The 16151-nt window shown below is 35.9% G+C and overlaps 3 protein-coding genes across 6 annotated transcripts in view; 1 reads left to right on the top strand and 2 right to left on the bottom strand.

The window, feature by feature from the left end:
- Positions 1–12933, top strand: part of LOC107223958 (matrix metalloproteinase-14) — a 30103-nt gene extending 17170 nt beyond the window's left edge. The window contains exons 4-10 of one of the 4 annotated variants that reach the window (XM_015663838.2): positions 1091–1239; positions 1647–1949; positions 2197–2353; positions 2441–2577; positions 3066–3386; positions 3884–3965; positions 8798–12933. In XM_015663838.2, coding sequence (XP_015519324.1) covers positions 1091–1239; positions 1647–1949; positions 2197–2353; positions 2441–2577; positions 3066–3386; positions 3884–3965; positions 8798–8952 — 1304 coding nt within the window. In that variant the 3' untranslated portion in view covers positions 8953–12933. Of the gene's footprint in view, positions 1–1090; positions 1240–1646; positions 1950–2196; positions 2354–2440; positions 2578–3065; positions 3387–3883; positions 4092–8407; positions 8680–8797 lie in introns of those variants that run through there. The other 3 variants (XM_015663836.2, XM_015663840.2, XM_015663837.2) reach the window with 3 other exon arrangements.
- LOC107223959 (DPH3 homolog) lies at positions 326–8813 on the bottom strand. Its single transcript, XM_015663841.2, has 2 exons — positions 8676–8813; positions 326–1001 (listed from the first exon to the last, which is right to left on the bottom strand). The coding sequence occupies exon 2, from the start codon at positions 979–981 to the stop codon at positions 721–723; it is 261 nt and encodes an 86-aa protein (XP_015519327.1). The 5' UTR covers positions 982–1001; positions 8676–8813; the 3' UTR covers positions 326–720.
- On the bottom strand, positions 11356–15764 carry LOC107223947 (O-glucosyltransferase rumi homolog). The gene is made up of 6 exons (XM_015663820.2): positions 15320–15764; positions 15018–15198; positions 14660–14861; positions 14257–14535; positions 13221–13453; positions 11356–12956 (listed from the first exon to the last, which is right to left on the bottom strand). The coding sequence occupies exons 1-6, from the start codon at positions 15447–15449 to the stop codon at positions 12761–12763; spliced, it is 1221 nt and encodes a 406-aa protein (XP_015519306.1). The 5' UTR covers positions 15450–15764; the 3' UTR covers positions 11356–12760.
- Positions 15765–16151: the final 387 nt, after the last annotated feature.

The following is a 16151-nucleotide window of genomic DNA, read 5'->3' as shown; positions in this document are numbered from 1 at the left end:
AACTGTGCGATTGTTTCTACTGAATGTGACTCGGGCCGTGGAGTCAAGCTGTGAAACAGCGGCCTTGACTCTGTCGGACGGTGCAGGACGTTGACCACTGTGTTTTAAATTGAATTCTACGCGTACGCGATTTTATCTCTTCGAATTTATCGCGTGATGAGCGTTCGTCTTTTTCTCCTTCTTCGTTTTCACTTTTTCTCTCTTGTTTTCACACCGAGCGTTGATCGGTTGGAATTTTTCCGAGGTGTGAAATAACTTGAACATCGTGTTTTTGTGAGAAACAAACCTGTTATTTTATTTCACTTTCTTCTTCTATTCGTCAATCTGACATTTATTTCTTCTGTTTATGCTATTTTTACACTTATTTTACTTTTTAAAAATAATATATATATGTACATACTGCTGGATAATTCAATGATATAGAAATGTATGCATTCAAAATTTACTATGTGTACATTGTAAGAGCATATAAGAACACGACCAGCGCATCGAATTGCTAAGACAACGGTAATCAGTCATACACTTATCTAGCTCATTTCTTTTCTAAGTAATCACTCGGTCGGATAATAGTCGTATGAATACTCGGAAAAAAGATCAATGGTAAAATAAATTATCTGATCTACGACAAGGTTTGGAATTTTTCTGACTCGTCGGATATCGTTATAATACAACGGAAATACTCGAAAGCATTAATTGACGTTAAAAGCGATCGCGAAGCTCTTAGGCCTTCTGCAGTCGCACTTCAGTCTTTTCCGAGTCTTTTTCGGAAATCTCTTCCTGGGCAGTAACGAACTTCTCTTTATCGTAAATGACTTTGATGACGAGCGAGCAGGACGGACACGTGGCATCTTCCTCGCCATTGACAAGGTCCGCTTTGGATATTTGAAATTGGTCTCCACACGGGCAAGGATAGTAGTACATTTCCTCGTCCTCGTCGTACTCAAAGTCCTCGATCTCAACTTCGTCGTGGTAAACCGGCATTATGAGAAATTTCTCAGACCCTGAAACAGACCGAAAAGTTCAGTTCAAATATTTGCAGTTGAAACTAATGTCTTACGCATGTATTAATGAGGATTACTGCGATCTTCAGGGTCCAGATGGAAGGTTAAGCGACTGTCATACAAGATCAGCAAGTACCCTAGACTCCTTGACAGAACGGCCGTGGACAAAGAAATCGCTAAGGCATTTTCTGTGTGGTCCGAATACACAGACTTGACATTCGTGCCGAAAAGCGGACAGGTAAGAGATTCTAAAATCGTTAATTTTTCGACCTCCTGAAGCCATTTCAACTCTTCCGAATTGACAAAGTTATTTGAATTGGAATGAAATATTTTGGCATCATAAAGTTACCTGAAGTTACTTAAAGTCATTTGAATACTCAATTCAAAACTTTTAAACCATTGGAGAAAACTATTCAGGTCATTTCAATTCACCAAGTTACGTAAAGTCACTCTTAGTCACTTTAACTCAAATTAAGTTTTTCAACTTCACGAAGTTTTTCCAAGTCAGGTGAACGCCGATACTCGACTAATTGAACTGTGTGCGTTGGAACTTTGTTCGGACGAGTCCAAAAAACGATTCTTCAAAGAAACTGAGGCCGGACAACCGCGAATGGTGCAATTAACTGTGTGACAATATTCCGGCAGGTGCACATCGAGATCAGGTTTGAGCGTGGAGAGCACGGTGACGGAGATCCTTTCGATGGTCCTGGAGGCACCCTGGCCCACGCCTACTTCCCGGTTTACGGAGGAGACGCTCACTTCGACGACTCCGAACACTGGAGCATTGACAGCTACCGCGGGACAAACCTCTTCCAAGTTGCGGCCCACGAATTCGGCCATTCCTTAGGCCTCAGCCACAGTGACATCAAGTCAGCCCTCATGGCACCCTTCTACAGAGGATACGACCCTCACTTCATGCTCGACAGCGATGACATCCAAGGCATACAGGTGAATCAAAAGAATTCTACAAGTTTTTCAACATCATTAAGTCACTGGGCGTCTTTGAATTCAGTTGAACTCTTTTGACTTCGTAAAGTCGCTTGAAATCGGCTCAAGTCTTTTAAAATTTGTATACGGTAATTTGTTGTAGCGGTTGATTGGAATCGAGTTGGATTCCCGATTGTCTCTTTGACTCACAGCAACGGATATTTATCAGCATTGATTTGACACAGTTTTCTTCTGTAACCTACTTTAGGCTCTCTACGGAACGAAAACTGAGGACTCGGGAAGCGGGACAAAGCATCACCACACGACGATTGCTCCACCGGGAGAAGAAGACCCTCAACTATGCACGGATCCCCAGATCGATACGATGTTCAATTCCGCAGAAGGCCACACTTACGCGTTCAAAGGTGAGAAGCATCCGTCGTTTTGCTAACAATAAGTGCCGATCAAACAAACGCTTGTGACGAGTTCTAATGACCGATTTTTGTAAACAGGTGAGCATTACTGGAAGCTGACGAGCGACGGAATCGCAGCTGGGTATCCAAAACTCATCAGCACAACCTGGCGGGGTCTTCCGGGCAACATTGACGCTGCCTTTACGTACAAAAATGGCAAGACATACTTCTTCAAGGTGAGACACGAGATCGATCACGACAAAAAAAAATGTACACTTCAGGGAATATCAAATTTGAAGAATAATTCTTATGCGTATAATGTTTCACACCTAATCATTGGCCTAATCAGAAAGAAAAATGTCTAAGTACGTTTTTTTAATACGCAAGTTCGAAAATGTTTTTCTTCGATAAAAAAAAAGTTGAGTTGTCCCGACTGTAGCACATCAAAAGATTAACAAATTCTCATTTAGGTTCGTACACATGCGGAAATTGATTTTGCGACAGCTAATTTTTCTCCCTAGCCAGTTACGTTGGCAATGGAGAATTATCTGTCACAGAATAAATTTCCGCACGTGTACAAGTAATTCTGTTCATGAAATTTGTTCGATAACTTGATCATTACAAATGGTAATACAACAGAATACAAATGACTTTCGGAGTGGCTCAGACATTACGCAAAGCGTAAAAAATTTGATGAAAGTGAAACGATTCAATCTTCCATCAGGGCTCCAAGTATTGGAGGTACGTGGGGAGGCGAATGGACGGAGCTTACCCGAAAGAAATAAGCGAAGGCTTTACCGGAATTCCGGATAACATTGACGCGGCTACAGTTTGGACCGGAAATGGAAAGATTTACTTCTACAAGGGTACGAAATTCTGGAGATTCGACCCGGCCCAAAAACCTCCGGTGAAGAGCACGTATCCGAAATTGATTTCGAACTGGGAAGGTCTTCCGGACAATATAGATGCCGCTCTTGCGTATCACGGCTATACATACTTTTTCAAAGGTGGCGCTTACTACCGATTCAACGATCGGACATTCTCGGTAAGCCTTAATTGCGGTTCTAAAAATACAAGAAATTCACCAGGCAGCGTTGACGCTGAATTTTCACCTCACGGCTAATCTGGCGATTAGTCTATATGATCTAAAAGCGTTCTTAACCTCTTTGGCGGAAAAATCTTTGTAATTTAGTGGAAGTTGATGCTGTATCGGGCACATCATTTGTTTCGGAATAAGGTTCGGCAATTTCTATGAAATTTGACGACTAAAGATTATTCGATTCGCTGATGACGAATTTGAGGTTAGATTAACAAAATTCGAAATAGCTGAGCAAAGATATGTCTGTTGCAAATAGCAAACGGGATCACAAAAGTTGGTACCTGGGATTGCATCAAATTCTTAATACGCCATTTGCAAAACCTAGAGGCACCAGTGTTCGTCGAAAAAAAAAAAAAAAAAAAAACTACAACTTTGGAATTTCTGCATGCCGCCGAAACTGTTGAAGAATTCTTCGGATTTGTTCGACTTCTTTTGTTTTCCAGGTGGATCAGGCGGATCCGGCTTTCCCGCGGGCGAACGGATATTGGTGGTTCGGGTGCCGGTCGGCGAGCAAAGGGACGCTAGGTAATGTGCAGTGGTTAGGGGAAACCCCTTCCGTATTAACCAATGGCAACCTGGAGGAGGTCGGTGGCGACCTTCTCGGCGATGAGGACGTCCACGGAGACGTCGGTGACATCATTTTAGACGCAGGTACTTTGTCTGAGTCGAAAAAAATACCGAAATGATTTCTTAAGATTTTCATGACGGTAAAGAATCGAAAGGAAAAAAGCCACTATCGCCAACCACCCAGAATTTCGTTTATTCGCCTTTCTGAGCAATTGACGTTTCATTCAAAAAGATCGGTGATATGAAAAACAATAATTTTTTACCCGCTTTGGTCACGAGATAGTGGCGCATTGAGTATTTATCAAATTAATTAGGTGGACTCCAAGCTTGAGCGTCGGGAAAAAGGCGATTCGAAAATCCCAAACGAGAGATTGTTCAATATATTTTTCTAGTCTATTGTAAAGATATTTAGTTTGGAAGATGAATAATTGCAAGAGACGGGCAGTTTTTGAAAAATTTGTTTTACTTTTAAAACAATGCACCTCTTTCTATAATTTTTCAACCGAAAGATTTGAAGATTTTTTTTTTTTTGTCTCATCGTATAGTAATTTCAGTATTCCATTCTTTTACCAATGTGGACATCGAAGTCAATTTGAAAATTTAAATGTTTTTGGTGTTTTTTTAAAACACCAAAGTAACCACAAAAAATGTCTTAATGAAATTACAGAGTGAAACCGAATATACTAGATTTTTACAACTTTAAAATATAAAATTGTTATCTCAGTTCTCGTTTAAAACTCCATGTATATCTTTTTTCTTCCATTTTTGGGTAAATCATCCGATGAGAAAAGTGAATATGAATTATCTAAATATTCAATGTGCGAATATCCAGTGAAAAAAGATGAAAGAAATTGTTGATTTTCAACTAACCAACCTCCTTGATTCTCATAAGTGTATTTTTCGTTCTACAGTCGATTAACGATGGTGTTTCATACACCTGGCAAATACTAGGGCTAGATGCAGCAGCGAAATGAACGCATGCACGTTAACATATCCCATAAAATAGTATAAAATGAGCAAAACAAAGTCATCATGCCAAAATCAAAGACAAAAGCAAAGTGGATACGTTTGTTTCGCTGCGCAAAATTTTACAACGTATAAAAAAAAAGTGACAAAAAAGAAAGAAAATAATCAATGGTGATGGTAAATTTGACGCTTTATAAAAAGATGTTATGAATATTGCTTCACAAGATTTTAACGCATTAGAAAACAAATAATAATCATCGTCTTAATCAGCATCGTTATCCCAGAGCGACGATAATAACCAACTAAAAACTCATACTAATCAATTAAACGATCAATTTTTGTATTATCTTATTTCCTTTTGTCTTCTGTATTTTTTTTTTTTTTCATCTATTTGTGTCAATTCAAAACCGAAATTATTGATACAATCATTTTCGTGTGGAGTTTCGTTAGTAACATATAAGGTTTTTTTTTTCTTTTTGTATTAAAATTTTTACTTCTACAAATTGAAGAGTAGAAGAATTTTTTTTTTTATCATGGTCACAGTATTCACTTACCATTAGGGTTATTCTGCAGTCGTTAAGTACTTTAAATTATCCCCCGGCCCCCTTCGTATTTAGTTAGAATAGATCTATACTGTTTCTCATCTAGCCCAAAAGTATTTTAGCCAGGCGCTGTGGACGCCACGCGATCATTAAACAAATTTTTTTAAAAACAACAGCAGAGAGAGATATTTAAAAAAATAATTATTAAACGTAACTCTGTTAAATGTGATCTGTTTTTTATATACTTTACAAAACAATGAGGCAATTATTACTATTATACATATAGTAATGTTATAATAATGTGTCACCAAGACGTCACCGTCGCCGTCGCCAAATCCAGAGTTGATCCAGAGTCAATTTTTTTAATACAATCGAAATGTTTTACATAATTTTTAAGTACCTTAAAAAAAATAAGTCGTATTTTTTTTTATTTCAAATTTCAAATTTGTGCAGTATATGCTTGCGATATCAAGCTTTATTATCGTACAAAATTCTAGTTCTTTCTCTATTGTCTTTTGTTATTGATTTTCAAATTTTTATTACTTAGTTTTTTTATTTATCTGTTTCAATATTTCGTTGCTAAAGGAATGAAAAAAATGGTGTAGGAAAAGTAGATTCCGCTTCCCACCAGTAATTTACCTGCATGATTATATCTCTTTCTGTATTTCACATAGACCTTCAATTTTCTATCTATCTCTATCACTCTTCAATATGATAACGGTTTTGAACGTATTATTATTGCTATTATACTGCGAAGCATCGCACGAAAATGCATTTCACAATAATATGTAATTTGGTATGGAATTGACACTGCAGCCGTTTATTATATAATGTTATATACCTGCCGATGAAGATACTAATAATAATTTTTTTAAAATCAGCGGAAAATGTGGTGCATGGTAAGAGAGACTTGGCAAATTGCAATTGGCGGTTGCTGCGTTGTTTGGAACTCTGATCTAATCGAATGAGTATTTTGTGTCTGTAATCCTGCTAACCAGTAAATCCCGTAAAAACGCTCTCGTAATTCCTGATCCCCGTATTGATTAGCGCTCTCTAAAAATCCACCGGAATCTCTTTGTTAGCAACAATTAACGCACGTTCAATTATTATTTAGCCTTTACTACTTTGATATCATCTTGTTATCATTATATATTTTAAATCTAAGTTACTCCCTGCACGATGTAGTCTGTATCATTATCTTATATTCTCTTTATCACTTTTGGCACGTAATGCAACTTCAGTATTCTATCTTTTATATACGTTTGACATTATATTCGTTACATCGATTATAATTTTCACCTTCATCTATCTATTATCTATCTGTCTACATGACTATCTCTATATTACTACAAATTGCAATCCATGGAGTTTGCTTCAAACGGGGGCGGTTTTTTTTTTTTTTTTTGCCGTCTACTCGCTAATCCATTGGCCAACGATTTACGATTTGCAGTTGCATCCGAAAAATTGGGTTTGCCAAAGGAAAACAACGATCGATCTCTTCTTTTTCAACTATCATTTCTTAAGATCAATTCAAACAACGAAAACCATATTTTACATGTTCAATAATAGCTTCAGTCGCAAGAGTTGAAACAATTTTTGAAGCGCACCATTTTTCTAACGTCACTGTTTAGTGGCTTAAAATATTAGCGCAAGATTAGGTTAGAAATACTGGATAGTGACGTTGAGAGAATTATGTGCAAAAAAAAAACAAAAAAAAACAGTCTCAAACACCTCTGACTTCAAATCTATCGGTACCTACATTTTGCAACATCATATAATAGTGTAACAATTTAAAAAGATTTTAATTCACAAACTGAATGAACGTTTAGGGTAAACTAAACATGTTGCGGCAAACCCAATTCCTCGTAATTGTTGACTTCGAAAGTGATGACAAAAGTCAAAAAAATTAAACAGATTAATGGTGATAATGATAACAATAATGATAAAAAAAATACGTATCATGTACAGCTTCTCTGCCAGAATACATGCCTTGGTGCAAATAATTAGCTTGGCCTTATAATAGTGTGAATATTGACCAATTTCGAAAACTGAACTCCCATATAAAGAAAATTATTCAACCTTTATAGGAGCCTATTTTAAAACGAATTCACCGTAATACCAGTTTTTTCACATAACACTTCAGCAATCAGAAATCGAATCCGGACGAAAATTTAAAAATTGTACAAATTTTTTTAATTGAAAAACATGAAGTAAGCTTGAACGAAAGAAAATATTGCTTTAGTAGAAACTTGAAAAAGGAGAATCAGAGAACTTAATTTCGATTTTTTTTTAGTTTGAACAAGTTTAAGTTTGTAAAAATTCAAAGCCGCTGCATGAGTCCGAGAATCAAATATCTTACAATAGGTTCACTAGCTTATCGACATCTTTTCTGTTACTATTCAAGACTAGGAAACTTGAAATCTCCATACGTCAAAATTCCTATAGATAAGATTGTGAGAATTTAGTTAAATAGGAAAAACAACCGTTGAATTCTAATTTCACGTGTTCAGAACGACTACAAGAAATTTACAGCTTAGAATCGAACCCGATTTGCATTTGAACTGAAATATTGACGAAATCAGTTACATACAAAATTAGGTACAATACCGATCGAAAAGCGCTCCAATGACTTTTTACCGACGGAGACGAACATGAAGGAGTTTGTTTCCAGGCAATGGTATGTGAGTTCAATTGACGGTAAAAGTCGCCACCGTGAATGTAACGTTAAGAATGTAACAGCGAAACGACTCAAGGTTAGGGTTTTAAGGTTATGTTGAACCGTTCTGATGCTTGTTAACAAAGAGATGCAATGTATTCCCCTAATTTTCCGCGAGTTACTAACAAGGACGAGTGGTCAATGAATTAACGAGGTGTTTCACCTGGTATTTCCAGAGGAGCCAAACTTTCGATTCGGGTTTTACGGATTCGAAAGAAAATGAAAAACCAAATCACGACGCGGCAACTAGTTACCGCAATGTGATTAATCAGCCAAATAAGTTCCAAACAACACTCGCCTGCCCCGTGTGTGTTGCCTAACGTCAAAGGGAAAGATCTAGAGGACCCCAGAAGTCACAAACGGAAGGATAAGACGTGAAAAACGGCAACACAAATTCAAACTCATTCGCAAACATAAACGGAACTAAAAAAAAAAAACTCTTACCACGTGCCACAACCGCCACACGTGTCGCCTCTCTTCGCCGTAAAACTCCGGCGAGAATGCAGTGGTTCGCGTCAATTTTCCGCCAATCGAACAAACTCGAACAATGTTGGTAATATTCTCAGGAGGAACCGACGAGGAACTAGCGACGTCATCGAATCAGGACTCGGCGAGTTCGTCGGCTCCGGGGGGCGGCCATCTTGTAAACGGAAATCCAACATGGCGGGGAGCAACCGCGCTCGCAGTAGTTCTCATCGCAAAGTTTTTGACCGGTTCATAGCTTCCAGCGTGGTAGAATTCGTTCTTCGTATAACGTTGTGCGGAGTGAAGAAGAATCGAAACAACTTACGATCTCAACTTGGACTAGAGATGTGTGACAAAGTGAGATGTCTAGCCAACATCCCAATAACGACCGTTGACGGGACCAAGACAGTTTGAATTTCGAATTTCAAATTCAAAATGCGCGGTATATCGACGTCGATACCATTGTAACCCAGAAACGCAGGTTGCAGGAACCGCAAGGTAAATATAAAAAACCGAAAATCGATATTGGTGCAAAGATTCTTAGAAATTAATCGTAAACAAGTTCAGACGTTCCTCAAAAATATACCGTGATTTCGGACAGTTCTCAGGAAGAATGAATTCTAACTGAAAAAATCTGGACATACCTGTAATAAAGAAAACTTTCGTAAGTTTTCAGAAAATATCAGCGTTTTCTCGTAAATCTGGTGAAGTTATTTTTTTTTCCTACAAAAATTGATATACTTCTACAAAATTCCTAGGAATTATCAGGATTTGTCCAAAGATTTATCTGAAAAACTGGGAAACTGTTGGAAATTCACATTTTGAGTAAATTTGAAGACATTTGCGAATGTTTTGAAAAATAATTTTTGGCAGGCTCGATCGAAATCGAAAATCGAACGTTAGATAAATCTTCTGTCCTTGAATCGCACAACAATTTCATCTTATTTCAAAGAATCATCAAATTCCAGAATACAAACAATTATACTCATTGTGATGAAGTAATTAGCTTCTGTTTCCAGTCGATTAGCACATTACAGTAACGAACTTTGCTCTTTTCAATACTGCCAAGAAGCTGTGTGAGTCGAAAAAAATTGGTTATAAACTATTCAAATTATATGTACTAGTAGACGAATCTCGCGGTGGTAAAAATAATAACAAAAACATTATACTACAATGAACTACTAACTGTGCGGTTCGAGCATGAAATTTCAGTTTCTGTATTATACAATTCAAACTACATAAGCTATGTACATATTGCTCAGTCAGTGATATTTTTATGTAACATATTACAATGTCATGTCATAGAACTATAATTATATAACAATTATCAAATGAATATAGGATACGAGATAGGATATCAATTATCATTACCTATATTATAGTGATAGATGATTATTCAATGAATGAGATTATACCGACGTATAGTATATTTAATATTATTAAACCCTGTTTTTACCACATTCATAATAATATAAAAGAACGTCAATCATTTTAATATCAGTGACATAGTAATAACAACACCAACTAAAACAATAATAATGATAATAAAAATAACAACAGTAACAGTACAAACATCTTCTCTCAATGATGGAATCGTATATAGATTTTTCCATAGGTAGTGTTATAAACTTTGTTTGATTCAATCTACCGAAATTCAGGGTTTCTACTGCGTTACACTGTTGTGACGATTTTTATTATTATTATCATCATCAGGATCATTATCGTTACTATTTTCATATTATATGGTATATAACCAGAGATTTCGAGCTGATTTATAATTGGAGAGAATAATGGAATGGTTTCAAGTTCTTTACATAATATACTATAAAGTTCTGGAAAACAAATTATCTTGCCAAAGTTATGGTAAAAAAATAATCAAGGGTATTATTGATGATCAGATTTGGAAATAATGGTCAGCGTTGAAGGGGAAATGTACGTATAACGATGCATTTCGATTAGTTCCATACTTGAATGTTTTACTTTTTGTTTTGTTGATACAGACTTGAAAGGACACAAATTACTATTATCAGACTTATTTGAATTACTGCGGTTAAATATTTTTAAGCCTTCTTCGCCGTCGTCGAAAAACCATCCCTTCTGTATTACGCACAATCCACTCAATTCAAGATACACACGCAAAGGTGCTAGAGCAACGTTGCGACATGACAATTACCTATATTGTACATATATCATGTGTTTGGATGCGCGACGTGGAATTATTTGTATCGTTACACACATGAATCGTTGGAAGATGAATAATTATGATTGTACCAACGTAGTTAGATTTTATCATGAACTATTTTTAATTGGGATAATTACTAAGGTATTTTGTTTCGAGGCAAAAGTTCATCTTTTTGTATTTTTTTGTCGTTTTTACGTACAGCTGAAAATTTTGTTGCTTAAGGCGAAAAAAAGATTAGCGCTGAAGAATATCTTTCAAATCCAATATTAAAAGGTCGCTCTCGGATTTTGCAGTTCTTTTATTTCACGCATTATCGTTTAATCACGTGTAGGTGTCAGTTTCTTCATATTTTTACACCTCAACTGCATTCCATGATATAGATGTGATCATAGAGACATTTTATAGAGAATCCAATTCTTTATTATTGAGAGCTATTGAGTTTAAACCAAAAATTCACATTATAATTTTTTAGAGAGCTTAATTCTGTACAAAATATTCCCAGGATTGAGTTTATATCATTAAATGTGCAAAAGTCGTAGCATTTGAACAGGAAAATGACATCTCGTCCTGTAATTGAAATGCGGAAAAAGTCGAATTCTAAGAGCAACCAATTAAAATTTGATCTTGAGAGATATCCTGCCACAAGTATGTTTTTTTTTATGTACAAAAATTTGTTCAGGTTCCAGCAAAAAAAAAATGTTTCTTCCAAACGAAACACCTTATTATTTACGTGTTATGAATTGTTGAGAATGAACCTCGGGCTAATAAATCACGATAGAGTTCTTAACTTAAAGAATTTAAAGTCAGTGGAAAATATTCATCCAAGGATCAATCTCGATGTAATTATTATATTATATTATAGTGTATCTATACGCCTTTGTATCATGTGCCTTTAGAGTATATTTTTTCACTGATTAAGCCGAGTCTTGAGCTCGTTGCTCCGCGACTCTCCAAATAAAATATAAATAATGTAATATTATTATACACTAGAAAACTTACCAATGAGAAAAAAGATGCAATGATTATTACAAGCAACACACGGCAACATCGAACCACGTTGTGCAGCTCTGTCGCGTTTATATTATTATGAACCAAACATCCTTGTATAATTACATTAAAGAACCTAACGAGATTATTCTTAAAATTTACTGGGAACATTTATAATAAATATGGTTCATTTGAGAATTGAAATATTTCATCAAAATTTTTAGAAATCACTAGTATTTGTCATATATTTTACATGAAAACTAGGAGATTGTCGGAAATTCACATATTGAATAAATTCGTAGAAATTTATGAAAGTTTCCAGAGATAGTTTTCTTCGGAGAGGCCTTTCAGCAAAATTTGACGAGTCGCTGCTCGTTTTTTTTCACTTGCTTGTTGATCATTTGTAATGTATTACGTTATAATATTCTTCTATTTGACTCTAGAATATTATTTACCATTCCTCTTATATATCGAATTATATAATTTTTAATTAATTGTACTTATACATGATTGTAAACGCTATTAGGTACTTCATTGTTCAAGATTTTACTCATCATGTAATTATATGTACTGGTAACGGCAACGCTGTTATTACAGGTGCCTCGACGAGTCTTATCTTGTACTACATTATATATTATATAGCATATACATATATATATATGTGTGTATATATATACATATATATATATATTAAACCAGTATTTATTATTAATAAATTCTTTAATTGTTTCCGTGCGAGAAATATAAACGGTTTTCTCTTGTTATTTCCTTCCTCAAATCAATTATTCATATTATCACTTCATCACGATTATAGTTATAAACGAATGAGAATAAACAAAAAACGCAAGTATAAAAATAGGTAGTTTATTGTGTATACAATTCATAGTATATAACACTACTTCTGCTCAATTTCTATCAGTCTTTTATCCAAAACAGGCTTGTAAGTCAAGAGCTTAACATATCTCTTGAGCAAAGATTTCCAAAAACATGTGACATCTTCCATTCTCAGATGATTCCACACGAAATTTCTACCTTGATCTGCGATTTTGTGGGCTATATCATCATTTTCCTTAGCAAAAAGTATCAGTTCCCTAAAAACAGAATTGTTGTACACATTTGGTTTACTACTTATACTAAACAGGAATATTTCTTTCCTCGATATAAAATGATAAAAGGCGAATCTCTTTAAAATTTATCATAAAAACGAATAGTAATAAATCTCTCCTTGGAGGATACAAGTGAACGAAGTGTAAGTTTTGCAGGGAATATTTATAATAGTTGATTTTCAAATTCCAGAATAAATAAATGTGTGCCAAATACGAATCAGACAATACTATACTTATTTTTTCACTTACTGCAGAGTTTCTTGGCTTGCATCTGTCGGAACAGGAATGTAATGGTGCCATGGTTTCATGGCTGTATAGTAAAACTCTGTCCATTCCTCTCCAACATGAAATACTAGAGATCGGCATAAAAACAGATGCTTGTGCCTAAATGATGCAGCAACACCTCTGAAGTTAAAGAGATATTTGAAATCACAGTGAGACTCGAGAGGTGTTTCTTGAGCAGGGGGCATATGCAGGGTGTCCTGAAATAGTCCATAAGATGATCAAGTTTTACACCGTTATTAACGATGAATGGACTGTACTGTCTGAATTAGAAGTCAGAAAAAGAGATAAACCGTTTAAATAGTCTCTAGCAATGTTATTTGCGCGAATAATTGTTAATGCAGATGAAACAACATTCCTACCATATGATGAAAATGGATCGGTGCAAATTCGAACCCCACATGAAGATTTCAACAATTGGGGAAAACTTTTACGATTATAATGTTCAAAATGATTGACCTCTGGCATTTTTCATCTGATTCTGTTTTCGGTTCATTTTTATCACTGGCCAGTTCAGCGCAACTTGTTTGGAAAACATTCAAGAAATCTTACATAATATTATAGTTATTCGTGCAAATCTAATTGATAATGAATATTTGTTGCATCATACTTAAACAAATCTATTCCTTACCATTCTGGAGATAATTATTTTCAACCTTGTTTTCAACCAATATGTGTAAATCTTTAAGGTAAGCAAAGTAAAAACAAAAATATTAATATTGCATTGAAAAAACAAAAATTTAATAATTTTGAACGTTCTTACTGTCAAACCTTTTCTCAAAGTGTCAATATCTCATTTATATTAGGAATGTTATTTCATTCATCTTCATCATTATTGGCACAGATAATGTCACTGGAGATTTTTTAAACGGTTTTACTCTTTACTAATATTTGTTTCTGACAGTATGGTCCAATTATCCTAAAGAAACCTGAAACTGCCTATCCTCAAGGAGAAACTGACGCTAACTCAAGCTTAAATTGCACCAAAAACAGATCTCGTTACCGCTTCAGATTTCCAAGCCTGGTTTTTGGTATAGCGAGCATCGACAAGGTCTGGCTGCCTCCGGCTGAGTAAAACCAAATTATCTCTCTCAGAGCTGGTTCGAGAGCCACGGAAAAAGGCCTTGTCCTGCTTGTCATGCCATGGCTTTTTTTCACTTGCTCTGTCCAATGATATTCTGTGCAGATCCCAACGTCCCAAACCGCGTGGATAGAGCGAAATCGCTGGACCTCCTTCCCAGAAACTCCAAGCTGGATAAGTTATATCGAAGTAATCAGGAGTCTGGAAAATGAGATTCTGTATTGATTTCTTTGGCCTTGTTCAGTGTCATTCAGGAAGCGCTGGAAATGATTTTTAAAATGTAGAGCGTCACTGGAGCTTGACATTATTATACTTGCATTTTCACCTTGCTAAATGAGAAAACAGGCAACGGTTCGCCAAAATGTTTGCTGGATTGGGGGTAATCTCTGGTATTGATGACTAATTCCATGTCAGGTAAATCCCAGATTATGGATAAAATAAAATGCTCGATCCCTGCACACCTTGAAGGAAACATGCAATCTTTTTCTCTGTAGAGCCTGCCATTGATTATTTGGTAAAACGTCCCTCTGAAACAAGAACATTAATAATAATAATGATAATAATTCAAATTACTGTCCTGGAACATATCGATTCTTTTTCAACACTGGACAACACGATGAGCCATTGAATTGTGCTTTGGATTATAGTAATATAACTATTACAAGTATTGAAATTTTACTTGCCTGGATTTAGCTAACGTTATAGATTCTTCTGAGATTCCAGTTTTCTTGAAAACTTTTAAATCATGTTTGATAACGTTTTTATAACAAGCACAGCCTCGATGACTAAATTCATCGCCGGAGGCAGTTTGATTCTCTGCATTGCGGATCGCATTCAAATACTTCTCGTACCTTCTGTTTGACTCTAAAATTGTTATAGTTGAAAATAATTATTTTATTTTGAGTGGTATGACCAATACGAATTTTTTTTTCACTTGATGCTTCTAATTATTGAATTGATCATATTTCACGCTTGTGACTGTCACCTTTTGAATATTTATCGAGAGATTCGTTTCTTGCCTCACAATCATCTTTGCTGTTTGCCGCGCAGAATTCTTCCGCCTGTCCAATTTTAGTTAACAATACCGAGAAAACAAGACAATACATGAAATGCATACTGAAATTTAAGGAATGCCGGGAATCGACGTTAAGTATCAGAAATTATCCTTAAGAATTACATAGTCACGGTATTGCCGTTCGGAGCGTTGCGATGCAATAAAGATTCGAGAATTATGGGTAATTGGTCTGTTCAAGCGTCGATTTTTGACGGAAGAACTTAATGACGATTACCCCATGGGCTCCGTGGCCAAATTTCACTGACCTGTAAATAGTATATAAATCAGTGGCAAATGTTGTGACCAGTGCTCTGCGAACAAGTGGGCCTGGGTGGATCTGGGCCACAAGAAACCGCGTTATCGATCGAGCATCTTCTTTATCAGCGGGAGTGTTTAGGCAAGTGAGTGGCACCTGTGCTTCTAGCGCATGCGTAAATGCATCGGTAAACAAGGACGGATAGAAGCTCACGCCCTCAACTATCTCTCCGTTCAATACGCGCGACCTTTCCACTTATGCTACCCCTACATCTTGCCTAATCTGTTTATAATATCGCTATATATAAGGCACACAAATCTCCTTTAGTATAACCACAGACAGAAACCTTAGAGCCCACGTTTGCATTTTTCGGATTCCTTAGCATTCACAATTTCGTAACGCCCTCTGACACGAAATAGGTTTATGGAACTAAAAATATACTAGAATCGAATGGTGGCTGGTATGGAACTTTTGAACTTTTATTTTGAAAACCCCGCTTCTTCTGAC

Source organism: Neodiprion lecontei, chromosome 2 (genome assembly GCF_021901455.1).
Source record: "Neodiprion lecontei isolate iyNeoLeco1 chromosome 2, iyNeoLeco1.1, whole genome shotgun sequence".
Taxonomy (NCBI): Eukaryota; Metazoa; Arthropoda; class Insecta; order Hymenoptera; family Diprionidae; genus Neodiprion; species Neodiprion lecontei.
The sequence above is the reverse complement of the archived record's forward strand: the minus strand, read 5'-3'. Positions and strand labels throughout refer to the sequence as shown.

What these genes read in the sequence shown, in the direction of transcription:
- LOC107223959 (XM_015663841.2), bottom strand. Translation starts at nt 981, where the DNA reads ATGCCGGTTTACCACGACGAAGTTGAGATCGAGGACTTTGAGTACGAC.
- LOC107223947 (XM_015663820.2), bottom strand. Translation starts at nt 15,449, where the DNA reads ATGCATTTCATGTATTGTCTTGTTTTCTCGGTATTGTTAACTAAAATT. An exon ending in AGGCTTGGAAATCTGAAGCG is followed by an intron (nt 13,454 to 14,256) that starts GTAACGAGATCT and finishes GGACTATTTCAG; the next exon opens with GACACCCTGCATATGCCCCC. An exon ending in GCAAGCCAAGAAACTCTGCA is followed by an intron (nt 12,957 to 13,220) that starts GTAAGTGAAAAA and finishes TTCTGTTTTTAG; the next exon opens with GGAACTGATACTTTTTGCTA.